This window comes from Leucoraja erinacea, unplaced genomic scaffold, assembly GCF_028641065.1.
Source record: "Leucoraja erinacea ecotype New England unplaced genomic scaffold, Leri_hhj_1 Leri_353S, whole genome shotgun sequence".
In the NCBI taxonomy this organism is placed as follows: Eukaryota; Metazoa; Chordata; class Chondrichthyes; order Rajiformes; family Rajidae; genus Leucoraja; species Leucoraja erinaceus.
Genome location: NW_026576254.1, coordinates 117,501 through 133,456, shown reverse-complemented (window position 1 = coordinate 133,456; position 15,956 = coordinate 117,501). Strand labels below are relative to the sequence as shown.

At 50.2% G+C, this 15,956-nt stretch overlaps 2 protein-coding genes across 2 annotated transcripts in view; one reads left to right on the top strand and one right to left on the bottom strand.

Annotated features, from left to right (window-relative positions):
- Positions 1 to 5,284: 5,284 nt before the first annotated feature.
- Positions 5,285 to 5,678, bottom strand: LOC129693575 (zinc finger protein 239-like; the record flags this gene model as incomplete). The annotated part of the gene is made up of 1 exon (XM_055630374.1): positions 5,285 to 5,678. A coding segment is annotated over exon 1 (394 nt), but the record flags the coding sequence as incomplete, so codon positions are not given.
- Positions 5,679 to 8,425: 2,747 nt separating this feature from the next.
- Positions 8,426 to 15,956, top strand: part of LOC129693577 (zinc finger protein 135-like) — an 8,364-nt gene continuing 833 nt past the window's right edge. Inside the window, exons 1-2 of the mRNA XM_055630377.1 lie at positions 8,426 to 9,923; positions 15,125 to 15,956. The exon at positions 15,125 to 15,956 is cut by the window's right edge and continues 833 nt beyond it. Coding sequence (XP_055486352.1) covers positions 15,261 to 15,956 — 696 coding nt within the window. The 5' untranslated portion in view covers positions 8,426 to 9,923; positions 15,125 to 15,260. The remainder of the gene's footprint in view (positions 9,924 to 15,124) is intronic.

Sequence of the window (15,956 nt, the reverse complement as noted above, 5' to 3'; positions counted from 1 at the left end):
CTGATCACAACGCTGCCCACCTTCCTTGTCTTGCCCTCGATACCGACTGCAGAGAATATCCCTGGATGTTCATCCCCAGCCTTGGTCACCGAGCAGCTCGTATCCCAACTATTTCATAGTCATTAAGACTACTGCACATTCAACCATCCACCTTATTACGAATCCCTTGCCTTGACCACAAAGCCTTCAGGCTTGTTTTTTACACCACTCTTACCCATTATAAACTTCTCTACGCCCTTTCCCCTTAACTCCATCCTCCACTATCCCATAAATGATGGATACCCAAGGAACGCCGCTATAATAATTATAAATTAATAAAAGAATTATATAATTTTTATAAAAGGGAGCAAGAAATATATTAATATTCTGCATTACTCTGCTGTCACTATCACCGTTAATTGACACAAACGCTGATTGTGTACCACCAAAATAACCAATCAAAAGAAAATAGAGGAAAAGACATGTAAAATACAGAAACATCAATAAGACCGACAAACAGAAGCAAAGCCTCAGGCATGGTCAAAAGCCAGGGAGTACAAATGTGTTTTAACACTGGATTTGAAAATGGACAGCTCGTTGAAAATGCACCGGGAGCCAGTGTAGGGAGGCCAGAATTGGCGATATGTGCTCCCTCTTTCGAGTCCCTGTTAAAAGGCGAGCAGCAGCATTCTGAACCAACTGGAGACGAGCCAGTGAAGAACGAGCAACACCAAAATAGAGCGCGTTACAGTAATCCAGCCTAGATGTAATAAAGGCATGGATTACTGTCTCAAAATGCTGCCGCTCGAGAATGGGCTTCACCTTCGCCAGCTTCCTTAGGTGAAAGAAGCTGGACTTAACCACCGCGCATATTTGGCGATCTAATTTAAAGTCACTGTCCATCCTAAAACCCAGGTTCACAACTGTTGGCTTCACGTACCTTGACAATGGACCTAAATCAACAAATGGAGGTTCACGGCAGCCATTGGGATCAAATAAAATCACCTCTGTCTTCTTTTCATTAAATCCAAGAAAGTTTAGGGCCAACCAGGACTTAATGTCATCAAGACAAGACAGAAGCGATTTTACAGAAAAGGCATCTTCCCCCCTCAGCGGCAAATAAAGCTGGGTATCATCTGCATAACAGTGGAAGGAGATGCCATGCTTTCTAAGGATGGAACCCAGAGGAAGTATGTACAGCGAGAAAAGCAGGGGCCCCAGAATCGAACCCTGTGGAACCCCATATGACAGGGGAGCGGAAGAGGATTCAAACCCAGCAAGGCTAACACACATGGTTCTGCCCGCCAGATAGGACCTGAACCATCCCAGGGCACTGCCGCAGATGCCCACTAACTGCTGTAGCCGAGATAATAAGATATTATGGTCCACCGTATCAAAGGCGGCAGACAAGTCCAGCAGGACAAGAACCACACAATCCCCAGAATCATTAGCCAGGAGGTAATTACAATTCCATATAACAATTTCATATGACAATAATTGTTATATAACATATAACAATTTCCGTGCTGTAATTGCTATATGGTTATATGATGTCGTTAAAAACCCTTAGCAATGCTGACTCCGTGCTGTGCATGGTTTTAAATCCAGACTGGAAGATCTCCCGAATATCATGCTCCTCCAGGAATAGTTTTAGCTGAGCATAAACAACTCTCTCCAGTAATTTAGAAATAAAAGGCAATTTCGAGATGGGTCTAAAATTGGCCAGAACAGATTGATCCAGGCCAGGTTTCTTAAGTAGTGGTTGTACTACCGCATGTTTAAAACTCACGGGCACAACCCCAGAACACAAGCTGCTGTTAATAATGGTAAGAACCGACTGCCCAATACTAGGGAAAACCTCCTTAAAAAGATGTGGAGGGACCGCATCACAAGGAGAACCCGATGGCTTAATATGGGAAACCACATCCTTTAAATACGATATAGTCACAGGATCAAACTCGTCGAATACCACCAGGCAAGGGACCGTAACAGAAGGGTCAGAGGCAGGTGCTGAAATGCGAGCCCTTAAGGAAACAACCTTGTAAACAAAAAAGTGCAGGAAGTCATTACACATTTCAGGTGAAGCTTCCAGACAGACAGGCTGCGGGGCATTTAGAACAGAGTCAATGATTTCAAATAGCACACGAGGGTTGTTACACTTTGACACAATAATTTTAGACAGGTACTCTCTTCTTGGCCTTTTTAACACTGTTTTGGTAGTGACGCCAACAGTCCCTGAGAATTTGAAGTGAAACCTGTAGCCTGTCCTTCCTCCACTTTCGCTCAGCTCTACGACACTCCCGTCGTGCTGCACGAGTCACTGCACTGAACCAGGGTTCAGGTTTAGCCCTCGGCTTCAACGATCTTAACGGAGCCACAGAGTCCAGTATAGTCCTGCATGAAGAATGAAACCACGAACTAATCTCCTCCGTACCAAGAGGAGTGGACGCAGAGGGGGCGCAGAGCTGATCGAAAGCAGCAGAGAACTTGCCAGCAGTAAAAGGGTTAAAAGACCGACAGCGCCGAGCAGACACCACAGGCAAAATTGCTTCACAGGAGAAATTGACATCAAACAATACAGGCATATGATCTGAAAACGCACTATCAGAGATTTTCAAATTCAACACAGACAAGCCATGAGAGAGAACAAGGTCCAGCGTATGTCCATGTTCGTGTGTGGGACCAGACACACACTGGACAAAATCAAAAGAGTCAACAAGGCTAAAAAAGTCCTTCACTAACGGCTTATCAGGACAGCACACATGGATGTTAAAGTCCCCAACCAAAAGGACACGGTCATAGTTGGGCATGATCCCAGCCAGAAAATCAGAGAATTCATTTACAAAGTCCTTATTATACTTGGGCGGTCGGTAGATGACTTGGTTATACTTGGAGCGGCCCACTTCAAATAAAGTTGCTTCGAAACTGGAGAAAGAAGATGATAGAGGGCATTGCCTGCACTTAAAGTTATTTTTATAAACAGCCGCTGTTCCTCCTCCACGGCCCGATATCCGCGGTGAGTTGAAATAAGAGCAGCCAGCCGGTAATAGCTCAACAAGAGCGCTGCACTCACCTGGACCCATCCAAGTCTCAGTCACACAGAGGAAATCCATTCCACGGGAGCAGAAGAAATCCCTCAGTATAAAAGTCTTGTTTGCCAGGGATCTGGCATTCACTAAACCAATCCTGGAGGGGGATGGACTCACCAGATCAGCTGATCGCTGAGCCCGGTGCAGAGTCCTCAGGTTCCGGGGATTCACCCCGCGGTGGCGGGGCCGAGGAGAGCATGGGGGGCGTGGCCCGTCTCGCCGCAGCTCCTGAGCATAGGAAGGGGTGGGGGCGAAGGGACCCACCCGGAAGAGTTGGTGTACCAGGTGACCTCCTTCGTTCCTCCTACCGAGACGGTGAGCCAGGCCAGTTCTCTTTGCTGCAGCAGGTGGACAGCACTCCCGATCATTGGGGAGGAGACTGTCCGTTGACAGTTGACAGTTGGTGAGCACCAGGCTGAAGGCTGAAGGCCCCGGAGATGTCCCTGAGCAAGGTGTTCCCGACGCTCAAGGCCTTCGAGGAGATTCCCACCTCCTGGCCCACCCAGTTTAGACTTCACCAGTCGACCGCTACGTTTGCCACGGCGACGGCGACGGCGACGCTTCCTCGGGCTTAAAACCCACTCCAGGTGAGTTTGGATTCCCAAGAGGAACGGGGGCAGTGTAGTATGTCCGCGGTAAACAAAGGCACCGACATTACGCTGAATGTCCATTAGAGATGTACGGTCGTAGACCAGCAGAGACTTTAGTTGTATAACACCAATAGAATACACAAAAAACAGCGAGAGCAACAGACGGGCAGCCATAGACATCGGCGCCATCTTGGATGAACCCTGATGCTGGAATCTTGCATAGAGCACAATTTAGTTTGATGCACAGAATCTCTTACCCTGAGTGGGGGAATCGAAGACCAGAGGACAAGGGTTTAAGGTGAAGGGGAAAAGATTTAACAGGAATCTGAGGGGTAACTTTTCATCAGAGGGTGGTAGGTGTATGGAACAATCTGCCAGAGGAGGTAATTGAGGCTGGGACTATCCCAATCTTTAAGAAACAGTTATAGACAGGTACATCGATAGGACGTTTGGAGGGATATGGACCAAATGCAGGCAGGTGAGACGAGTGTTGCCGGGACAGGTTGGTTGCTGTGGGCAAGTTGGGCCCAAGGTGCTGTTTGCAAACTGTATCACTCTCTGATTTTTCACATAAAGTGCTGGAGTAACTCAGCAGGTCAGGCAGCATCTGTGGAGAATATGGATAGGTGACATTTAAGGTTGGGACCCTTCATCAGACAGACACTATGTTAACAGATGAGGGGGTGATCGGCAGATGAGTGAAGTGACAGAGGCGAGGGAAAATAAGGAGATAAAAGGATGTGAGATAAGGAGAGAGGAATGTATATGTGCAGCTTTAAGGGACATTGGTCAGGTAGCATTTGGAGTATTGCATACAGTTCTGGTCACTCCATTACAGGCCTGATGTGGAGGATTTGGGTAAGGTGCAGAGCACAGGTATATGGGACTAGGGGAGAATATGTGTTCGGCACGGACTAGAAGGGTCGAGATGGCCTGTTTCCGTGCTGTAATTGTTATATGGTTATATGGTTAACCAGAATGGTTTCAAAACAAGGAGCTGCAGATGCTGGTTTCCAAAAAAGGACACAAAATGCTGGAGTAACTCAGCGGGACAGGCAGCATCTCTGGAGAGAAGGACTGGGTGACATTTCGGGTCGAGACTGAGGAGGGTCTCGACCAGAAACGTTACCCATTCCTTCCAGCATTTTGTCTCTACCTAAACAGCGCCTATCCACGTGGCGGTGTGCCAGCAGCTGGCAGGCTGCACCAGGTAAGTCCCGACGGCTGCCTCCACGCACCCGGGGTGGGGACAGCCTGGTGGAGTGGGTGAAGTGCCGCATTGGGCGCAGGTGTGGGACACTCGCGGTGTTGCGCTGGTGACAGCAGCCTGGTGGAGTGGGTGAAGCCCTTGCCGCCACTGGGTACAGGTGTAGGGGTGCTCCCCGGTGTGCGTGCGCTGGTGATTGATGCAGGCAGCTGGACTGGGTGAAGGCCTTGCTGCACTGGATACAGGTGTAGGGGCGCTCGCCAGTGTGGGTGCGCTGGTGCTTCTGCAGGCTGTTGGAGTGGGTGAAGCCCTTGCCGCACTGGGATTGGGCTTGCCGCACTGGGCACAGGTGTAGGGGCGCTCGCTGGTGTGGGTGCGCTGGTGCTCCAGCAGCTTGGTGGTGTTGATGAAGCCCTTACCACACTGGGTACAGGTGTAGGGGTGCTCGCCGGTATGGGTGCACTGGTGCACCAGCAGGCTGTTGGAGAGGGAGAAGCCCATGCCGCAGTTGCTGCAGGTGTAGGGCCGCTCCCCGGTGTGCACCCGCCTGTGGATCTTCAAGTCGTTCGCCCGCTTAAAGCTCTTGCCGCAGTCGGAGCAGGTGAAGGCCCTCTTGCTGGAGTGCACGCGGTTGTGCCGCAGAAGGCTGCTGTAGCGGGTGAAGCTCTTGCCACAGTCCGAGCAGTTGAAGGGGCGTTCTCCCGTGTGAACCCGCCGGTGGGTCTCCAGCTCACTCGGGTACTGCCAGACCTTGCCACACACGTCACAATCATATCGCTTCTGCTTGTTGTGCCCCATCATGTGTTCCTCCATGGAAGCTCAGCCCCTCAAAGTTCAGCCCGCACACCGAGTAGATTGGGGGGGGGGGGGGGGGTATTCACTGGCACTCTGGCCGCCCTCAATGGCCGCTCATGTCCCTGTCTCTCCGTCCACAACAGCGGCTCCTAAACTCTGCAGGAGGGGAACACAGAGGGTCAACATGCTGGCAAACAGAACGTTACTAACACATATTGGGTGCGTTTATGGCGGAGGAAACCATTATATACAGCGGTACAGTTGCTGCCTCACCGCCAGAGACCCGGGTTCGATCCTGACTACTGGTGCTGTCTGTGCGGAGTTTGTACATTCTCCCTTTGACCTGCGTGGGATTTTACTCCTTGTGCTCTGGTTTCCTCCAACATTTCAAAGACGTCCAGGGTTGTAGATTAATCGGCCACCACATTGCTAAATTGTCCCCAACGTGTAAAGGATAGTGTTAGTGAACGGGGTGATCGCTGTTCGGCGCGAACCATGTGTCGAAAGACCTGTTGTTTCCGCACTGCATCTCTAAACTAAACTAAACCAAAGAAGGGTGTCGACCCAAAATGTCACCCATTCAATCTCTCCACAGATGCTGCCTGACCCGCTGAGTTACTCCAGCACTTTGTCATAGAGTGATACGGTGTTGGAAAGAGGCCGTTCAGCCCTACTCGTACCCGCACTCGTAGATCCCTCGGCTCCACACATTCCCCCAGCGCCCCGCCATTCAGTGAAGATCCTGCTCTGGTTTGACTTCCTAAACTTCAACACCCTCCCCACCCCCAAACAACGTGACCTCCTCACTGTGGCTCCCTGCCCCTTATCCCTGCCTCCTCCTGTTCCTTACCCCCCTTTGCTCCCTCCTCCCCACCCCTAAACAGTGTGAACCTCCACCAGGCCTAACCCCTTCCTTGACTCACTTGACCCCTCTCCCCCCCCCCCACCCCAGTTCCCCCCCCCCCCCCCCCCCCACCCCAGTTCCCCCTCGGCACCAAACCCACCTCCTCCCGCTTGAATTCCCCCCCCCCCCACTTTGATCCCTGCTTCCCCCCCGCTACTCACTTCACCCACTTTTCCAACCCCCAGATTGTCACCCCCTCACTCCTCTGGACTGTGTCCTCTCTCACTCTCTCTCTGAACCTCTCCCCTTATTCCTGCCCCTCTCGGACCCCACCGCTCAAAATATCTCTCTCTCCCCTCTCCCCTCCGAACTCTCTCTCTCTCCTCCCTTCCCCCCTCTCTCTCTCTCCCCATCCCATCTCTCTCCACCCTCCCCACAATCTCCCCCACTCCACCTATCTCCCTATCTCTTTCCCCCCCCCCCCCCCCCCCCCCTTCTTCTTCTTCTTCTTTGGAGTTTTACGGCAGCCGGTATCCGCTATGTTGCATTGCTGCCACCTTCTGGCTTCATTCCACAGTACTTTATTCCTTTTCCTTTCCCGCCACACTCTAGAATGTTCTTTACTGATATTTCTGTCAATCCAATTTTCCTCATTTCAAAGATCAAATCGTCTTTCTGTCTCATATCTCCTACATGCCACTAGGGCACGCTGAACAATTTCTGGTTGATGGCATTCCTCACACAGCCCAGTAGGGTGTTTTCCCAATATTTTTAATGTGCTGTTCAGGTGCGTGTGTCCTATCCTCAATCTTGTTAATTCTACTTGTTCCCCCCTCTTCTTGCTGTAATGCCCACTCTGTTTTGTCTAGAATAGTGCCCCCCCCCCCCCCCTCTCTCTCTCTCTCTCTCTCTCTCTCTCTCTCTCTCTCTCTCTCTCTTTCTCTCCCTCTCTCTCTCTCTCCCTCTCTCTCTCTCTCTCTCCCTCTCTCTGTCCTCTCCCTTTCCTCTTCTCCCTTCTCCCTCCTCTCTCCTGTCTCGGGTCCTTTCCGCCTCTGAGGCTCCCCCGCTCCTCACTCTCTCCCCCTGATGGCTCTTCCTCTCACAGCCAGTTCTCCCTTTCCCAATATCTTTAATGTGCTGTTCAGGTGCGTGTCTCCTCCCACCCTCAATCTTGTTAATTAGACTTCCCTCTCCCCTCCCTCTGCTCCCTGCCCCTCTCTCCTGGCTCCTCCCTCTGAGGTGTCTCCTCCCCTCTCCTCTCTGGGGGCTCTCTCTCTCTCTCCCTCTTCTCCAATCTCTCCCCCCTCTCCCTCTCTCCCTCTCCCTCTCTCTCTCTCACTCTCACCGTCCAGTGCGGGTCGGCTCCATCTTGGCCGCGACGTCATTTCCGGACTGAGGCCGCCCCGCTGCTCGACCTGGCAGCCTGCGGGGCAACGGTCGGGGCAGCGACGTCATTTCCGGGCTGAGGCCCCGTGCGCCGCGCGGTCTCTCTGTCTGTCTCCGGGGCAACGGGCGGGATGAGCCGTGAGTGAGTGACCGGGCCGGGCCGGGCCTGACGCGGTGAGAGGCTCCGGTGGATCAGGGCGGGGTCCAGTCCACCGGCCAGGCCGCGGCCTCGCACCCGGGAGACAGTGACTGGGCCTGGGGTCGGGCGGGGGAGCCGGGCCGGGCCTGGGGTCGGCGGATCGCGGGCCTGGGCCTGGGGTCGGCGGATCGCTCGGGGAGCCGGGCCTGGGCCTGGGGTCTGGGGTTGGCGGATCGCTCGGGGAGCCGGGCCTGGGCCTGGGGTCGGCGGATCGCTCGGGGAGCCGGGCCTGGGCCTGGGGTCGGGCCTGGGGTTGGCGGATCGCTCGGGGAGCCGGGCCTGGGCCTGGGGTCGGGCCTGCGCCGGATAATGTACACAGACATATCTGAGGTACACAAAACAGCTGGAGAAACCCAGCGGGTACAGCATCTATGGAGCGAAGGAAAAAAGCAACGTTTCGGGCCGAAACCCTTCTTCACAGTTTCTCCAGCTTTTTTGTGTACCTTCGATTGTATATCTGCAGTTCCTTCTAAAACATCTCCCTATCTCTCTCAGTCTCCATCTATCTATCTCTGTCTCTATGTCTGTCTCTATCCATCTCTATTTCCCTCTATCAATTTTCAATTTAAAAAACTTTATTGGCATGATAAAATACATCATATTGCCCAAGTTATAGAACATAACATACATATTTAAAATGCATAAATATATAAACAAGTATACAGTGCATGGATAGATATGCCCCAGTACATATATATAAATACACACTCGCAATACACCTATAGCCCTTTATTGATTGCTACACGTTCTTGTAGCTGTAAGCAATACAACAGGATAGCAAGTCAATATTAATTTCTTAGTATCAGTTAATTTCAATTAGTGTGTGCGTGCATGTTGGCCATTCATCGTCTCTCAGGTTATGGCATGCTGTTACATATTGTGCACCAAGATGAGCCGTATTTCCTTCACCAAGGATTATTCTTAGTTTTGATGTATTATCTAGTTCTTTAAAATCTGGGTTTGCCAGACTGAGTTTGTCAAAGTATGCTTTCCTTGTTTTTATAATTTTTTTTTGCATTTCAGGAGGAAGTCACCTCTGTTTTAACCTCATCTGTCAAACAGTGGCCGCATATTCTATTTTATCTTGGTTGCCAAAATCTCTTCTGTCTTCCTTTTTCAACTGCCAAATGGTGGTCACCTCACCTGTATTTGGTGAGGGTCTGTCTCTGCTTTATGTCTCTAACAGTTGAGAGATAGTATGCCAATTTATAATCTCTTTTTAGGGCACGGTAACATTCTAATCTGCTTTGGATTTTGGTTTCTTTATCCCGTGTTCCAAATAAGTTTATTTTCATTGTTTGATAATTTGGTTCACTCTAACTGGTGATTGTGGATCAGTATTTAACTGAATAGGGTTAGTTAGTCTCAGTACCAAATGACACGGGGAACTCTTTTCTGGGTAACCCTCTTGGGTTTGAAGGGCTTTAGACTGGAGGGTATCTAGGGGGCTAGATTTAAGGCGATTCCAAAAATTTAGTGCTCGTTTCTGGATAATTATTATCAGTAGATATCTGCCTAATTCCGCCCTACATGCATTTGTCGGTGTTTTTCTTTGGATACAGAGAATGTTCTGACAAAATTCCGTATGCAGGGCCTCTGTTGTATGTTTTTCACATTTAATATAGCTATGGTGACTGAGCGGACTCCATACTTCACTACCATAAAGCGCAATAGGCTGGATTACGCTGTCAAATATTTTAGGCTGGATTAGGCTGTCAAATATTTTAAACCAGATTCTGATTGGAATTTGGATGTTGTTGAACCTTCGAGCTTTCTCTTTTAGTGCATTCACTGCCATGTTGAAGCTCCCTGATGCTGCAACAATTAGACCAAGGTAAGTATAGCTCATAGTGTGTTCGGTAATGATACCATTCTGGGTAAATTGAGAGTGTGTCTGTCTCTGTCTCAATTCAATTTCAATTCAATTTTTCAACTCAAAAAACTTTATTAGCATGATAAAAACATTGTTATATTGCCAAAGTATAAAACATGACATATATATTTGAAATGCATAAGTATAAATACAAGTATACAGTGCATGGATAGATATCGAACAGTGCATGGATAGATATGTCCCTGTACATAAACTCGCAATAGGCCTATAGCCCTTTATTGATTGCTACACGTTCTTGCAGCTGTAAGCAGTACAACACAATAGCAAGTTTAGCAATTCAATATTAATTTCTTAGTGTCAGTTAATGTCAATTAGTGTGTGCACATCTCTGTCTCTCTCTGTGTCTGTCCCTCTCTGTCTGTCCGGCTCCCTGTCATAGAAACATAGAAATTAGGTGCAGGAGTATGCCATTCGGCCCTTCGAGCCTGCACCGCCATTCAATATGATCATGGCTGATCATCCAACTCAGTATCCCGTACCTGCCTTCTCTCCATACCCTCTGATCCCCTTAGCCACAAGGGCCACACCTAACTCCCTCTTAAATATAGCCAATGAACTGGCCTCAACTACCCTCTGTGGCAGAGAGTTCCAGAGATTCACCACTCTCTGTGTGAAAAACGTTCTTCTCATCTCGGTTTTAAAGGATTTCCCCCTGATCCTTAAGCTGTGACCCCTTGTCCTGGACTTCCCCAACATCGGGAACAATCTTCCTGCATCTAGCCTGTCCAACCCCTTAAGAATTTTGTGAGTTTCTATAAGGTCCCCTCTCAATCTCCTAAATTCTAGAGAGTATAAACCAAGTCTATCCAGTCTTTCTTCATAAGTCCTGACATCCCAGGGTGGTTATATGGAATCAGTCTGGTGAACCTTCTCTGCACTCCCACTATGGCAATAATGTCCTTCCTCAGATTTGGAGACCAAAACTGCACGCAATACTCCAGGTGTGGTCTCACCAAGACCCTGTACAACTGCAGTAGAACCTCCCTGCTCCTATACTCAAATCCTTTTGCTATGAAAGCCAACATACCATTCGCTTTCTTTACTGCTTGCTGCACCTGCATGCCTACCTTCAATGACTGGTGTACCTTGACACCCAGGTCTCGCTGCATCTCCCCCTTTCCCAATCGGCCACCATTTAGATAATAGTCTGCTTTCCCGTTTTTGCCACCAAAATGGATAACCTCACATTTATCCACATTATACTGAATCTGCCAAACATTTCCCCACTCACGCAGCCTATCCCAAGTCACCTTGCAGTCTCCTAGCATCCTCCTCACAGCTAACACTGCCCCCCAGCTTAGTGTCATCCGCAAACTTGGAGATATTGCCTTCAATTCCCTCATTCAGATCATTAATATATATTGTAAATAGCTGGGGTCCCAGCACTGAGCCTTGCGGTACCTCACTAGTCACTGCCTGCCATTGTGAAAAGGACCCGTTTACTCCTACTCTTTGCTTCCTGTTTGTCAGCCAGTTTTCTATCCACATCAATACTGAACCCCCAATGCCGTGTGCTTTAAGTTTGTATACTAATCTCTTATGTGGGACCTTGTCGAAAGCCTTCTGGAAGTCCAGATACACCACATACACTGGTTCTCCCCTATCCACGCTACTAGTTACATCCTCGAAATATTCTATACGATTCGTCTAAGACATGATTTACCTTTTGTAAATCCATGCTGACTTTGTCCAATGATTTCACCACTTTCTAAATGTGCTGCTATCCCATCTTTAATAACTGACTCTAGCAGATTCCCCACTACTGATGTTAGACTAACTGGTCTGTAATTCCCCGTTTTCTCTCTCCCTCCCTTCTTAAAAAGTGGGGTTACTTTTTCTACCCGCCAATCCTCTGGAACTACTCCAGAATCTAGAGAGTTTTGAAAGATTATTACTAATGCATCCACTATTTCTGGAGCTACTTCCTTAAGTACTCTGGGATGCAGCCTATCTGGACCTGGGGATTTATCGGCCTTCAATCCATTCAATTTACCCAACACTACTTCCCGACTAACCTGGATTTCACTTAATTCCTCTATTTCCGGCAGATTATTTATGTCTTCCTTTGTGAAGACGGAACCAAAGTAGTTATTCAATTGGTCCGCCATATCCTTGTTTCCCATGAACAACTCATCTGTTTCTGCTAGGGACCTACATATGTTTTAACTAATCTCTTTCTTTTCACATATCTATAAAAACTTTTGCAGTCAGTTTTTATGTTCCCTGCCAGTTTTCTTTCATAATCCATTTTTCCTTCCCTAATTAAGCCCTTGGTCCTCATCTGCTGGTCTCTGAATTTCTCCCAGTCCTCCGGTATGCTGCTTTTTCTGGCTAATTTGTACGCATCATCCTTCGCTTTGATACTATCCTTGATTTCCCTTGTTATCCACGGATGCACTACCTTCTCTGATTTATTCTTTTGCCAAACTGTGATGAACAATTTTTGTATATCATCCATGCAGTCTTTAAATGTCTTCCATTGCTTATCCACTGTCAACCCTTTTAGAATTAATTGCCAGTCAATCTTGGCCAATTCACATCTCATACCCTGAAAGTTACCTTTCTTTAAGTTCAGAACCATTGTTTCTGAATTAACAATGTAACTCGCCATCCTAATGAAGTCAACCATATTATGGTCGCTCTTGCCCAAGGGGGCACGTACAACAAGACTGCTAACTAACCCTTCCTCATTACTCAATACCCTGTCTAAAATAGCCTGCTCTCTCGTTGGTTCCTCTACATGTTTATTTAGATAACTATCCCGCATACATTCCAAGAAATCCTCTTCCTCAGCACCCCTGCCAATTTGATTCACCCAATCTATATGTAGATATGTAGATGTATCTATATGTAAACTGTCTCGCTCTGTCTCTCTCTCTCTGTCTGTATTTCTCTCTCTCTCTCGCTCTCTTTCAATATTTCCCCATCTCTCTCTCCCTCACTCTCTCTCCATGTCTTTCTCTCTCGGCTCGACAGTGCCTGGATGCTCGGCACCCCCCCCGGGCAGTGCGTCCCCCCTTCTCCCACTTGCCTCCTCACCCCCTCCTCTTCCCTCACATTCATAGAAACATAGAAAATAGGTGCAGGAGTAGGCCATTCGGCCATTCAATATGATCATGGCTGATCATCCAACTCAGTATCATGTACCTGCCTTCTCTCCATACCCCCTAATACCTTTAGCCACAAGGGCCACATCTAAGTCCCTCTTAAATATAGGCAATGAACTGGCATCAACTACCTCTGTGGCAGAGAATTCCAGAGATTCACCACTCTCTGTGTAAAAAATGTTTTTCTCATCTCGGTCCTAAAAGATTTCCCCCTTATCCTTAAACTGAAACCCGTTGTTCTGGACTTCCCCGACATCGGGAACAATCTTCCTGCATCTAGCCTGTCCAACCCCTTAAGAATTTTGTAAGTTTCTATAAGATCCCCCCAATCTTCTAAATTCTAGCGAGTACAAGCAGAGTCTACCCAGTCTTTCTTCATATGAAAGTCCTGACATCCCAGGAATCAGTCTGGTGAACCTTCTCTGTATTCCCTCTATGGCAAGAATGTATTTCCTCAGATTAGGAGACCAAAACTGTATGCAATACTCCAGGTGTAGTCTCACCAAGACCCTGTACACCTGCAGTAGAACCTCCCTGCTCCTATACTCAAATCCTTTTACTATGAATGCTAACATACCATTCGCTTTCTTCACAGCCTGCTGCACCTGCATGCCTACTTTCAATGACTGGTGTAGCATGACACCCAGGTCTCGTTGCATCTCCCCTTTTCCTAATCGGCCACCATTCAGATAATAGTCTACCTTCCTGTTTTTGCCACCAAAGTGGATAACATTTATCCACATTATACTGCATCTGCCATTCATTCACCCAGTCTATCCAAGTCTCCTAGCATCCTCCTCACTGCTAACACTGCCCCCAGCTTTGTGTCATCCGCAAACTTGGAGATGTTGCATTCAATTCCCTAGTCCAAATCATTAATATATATTGTAAATAGCTGGGGTCCCAGCACTGAGCCTTGCGGTACCCCACTAGTCACTGCCTGCCATTCTGAAAAGGACCCGTTTATTCCTACTCTTTGGCCCCCCCCCCCCTCTCCCCTCACAAAATTGCCGCACTGGGCGCAGGTGTAGGGGCGCTCACTGGTGTGTGTGTGCTGGTGCTTCAGCAGGAAGTCCTATTGGGTGAAGCCCTTTCCGCACTGGGCACAGGTGTAGGGGCGCTCACTGGTGTGGGTGCGCTGGTGCTTCAGCAGGTAGCCGTATTGGGTGAAGCCCTTCTCAGCAACGTCATTTCCCAGCTGATGACCGTCTCTCCCCCACGCGTAACGCGGTCTCTCTGTCTCTGGGGCAACAGTCAGCGGGCAGGCGGAATGAGCCGTGAGTACCCAGGCTGGGCGTGGTGAGAGGCTCCGGTGGATCAGGGCTGAGCACGCTATCTGGTGGATTCGGTGCGCGGGGGGGGGGGGTCCATTCCTCCGGCCTCGCACCCGGGAGACAGTGACTGGGCCTGTAGTTGGCGGAGCGCTCGGGGAGCCGGCCTGGGCCTGGGGTCGGGCCTGCGCCGGGTTCCGCCGCCGCCGCAACACTACCATCAATCTCGGGTGGGGCTGATGGGTAGGCGCCGTGCGGCCGGGGTGGTGGAGGAGTAATGATGCGGCTGAGGGGAGCGGGGAGTCGGGACACAGTCTCTCTCTGTCTCTCTCTATCTCTCTATCTCCAACCTGCGAGGTTGGTCAATCTGGTTTAACTGAACGACTGTAGGACAATGTACACACAGATAACTCTCTATCTGTCTTTCTCTCCTGGATTGACTCAGTGCCCGGATGCTCAGCACCCCCCATGTCAGTGTGCCCCCCCCCCCCCTCTCAGCACCCCCCCATGTCAGTGTGCCCCCCCCCCCCTCTCTCAGCCCCCCCCATGTCAGTGTGCCCCCCCCCTTTCCCCCATTGCCTCCTCACCAACTCTCCCCTCCTTCCCCCCCATCATATCACCCCTCTCACTCTCCCATCCCCCCCCGATCACCTCCCAATCCCCCCATTCACCCGCCCCCCCCCCCCCTTCAAGCATGAGTAATGTTCACGAGTTAGTAATGTCCTGTTTGCTAGCTTGTTGACTCTCTGTTCCCCTCCTGCAGGGTTTAGGAGTCGTTGCTGTGGACGGAGAGTCGAAGATTTGAGCGGCCATTGAGGGCGGCCAGGGTGCCGGTGAGCCCCCCATCTGCCCGGTGTGCGGGCTGAGCTTTGAGGGGCTGAGCTTCAGTGGAGGACCACATGGCAGGGCAAAACAAGGAGAAGCGTTATGAGTGCAACATGTGTGGCAAGGCCTGCCAGTGCCCGAGCAAGCTGGAGTCTCACCGGCGGATGCACACGGGAGAACGCCCCTTCGACTGCTCGGAGTGCGAAAAGAATTTCAAGACGGCGAGTGACCTGAAGGCCCACCAGCAAGTGCACACGGGTGAGAAGCCCTGCTCCACCTGCGGCAAGAACTTTACCAGGTTGTCGGGGCTGTGGGACCACCGGCGGGTGCACAGCAGTGAGCGGCCCTTCACCTGCTCCGACTGCAGCAAAGCCTTCAAGTCGTCCACGAACCTGAAAGTGCACAGGCGCCTGCACACTGGGGAGCGGCCCTACACCTGCAGCGACTGTGGCATGGACTTCACTCAGGCCAGTGGCCTGCTGCAGCACCAGAGCACCCACACTGGCGACCGACCCTACACCTGTGCCCAGTGCGGCATGGGCTTCACCCACTCCAGCCGCCTGCAGGAGCACCAGCGCACCCACACCAGCGAGCGCCCCTACACCTGTGCCCAGTGTGGCAAGGACTTCACCCAATACGGCTACCTGCTGAAGCACCAGCGCACCCACACCGGCGAGCGCCCCTACACCTGTGTCCAGTGCGGCAAGGGCTTCACCCAGTACGACTACCTGCTGAAGCACCAGCGCACCCACACCGCTGAGCGCCCCTAC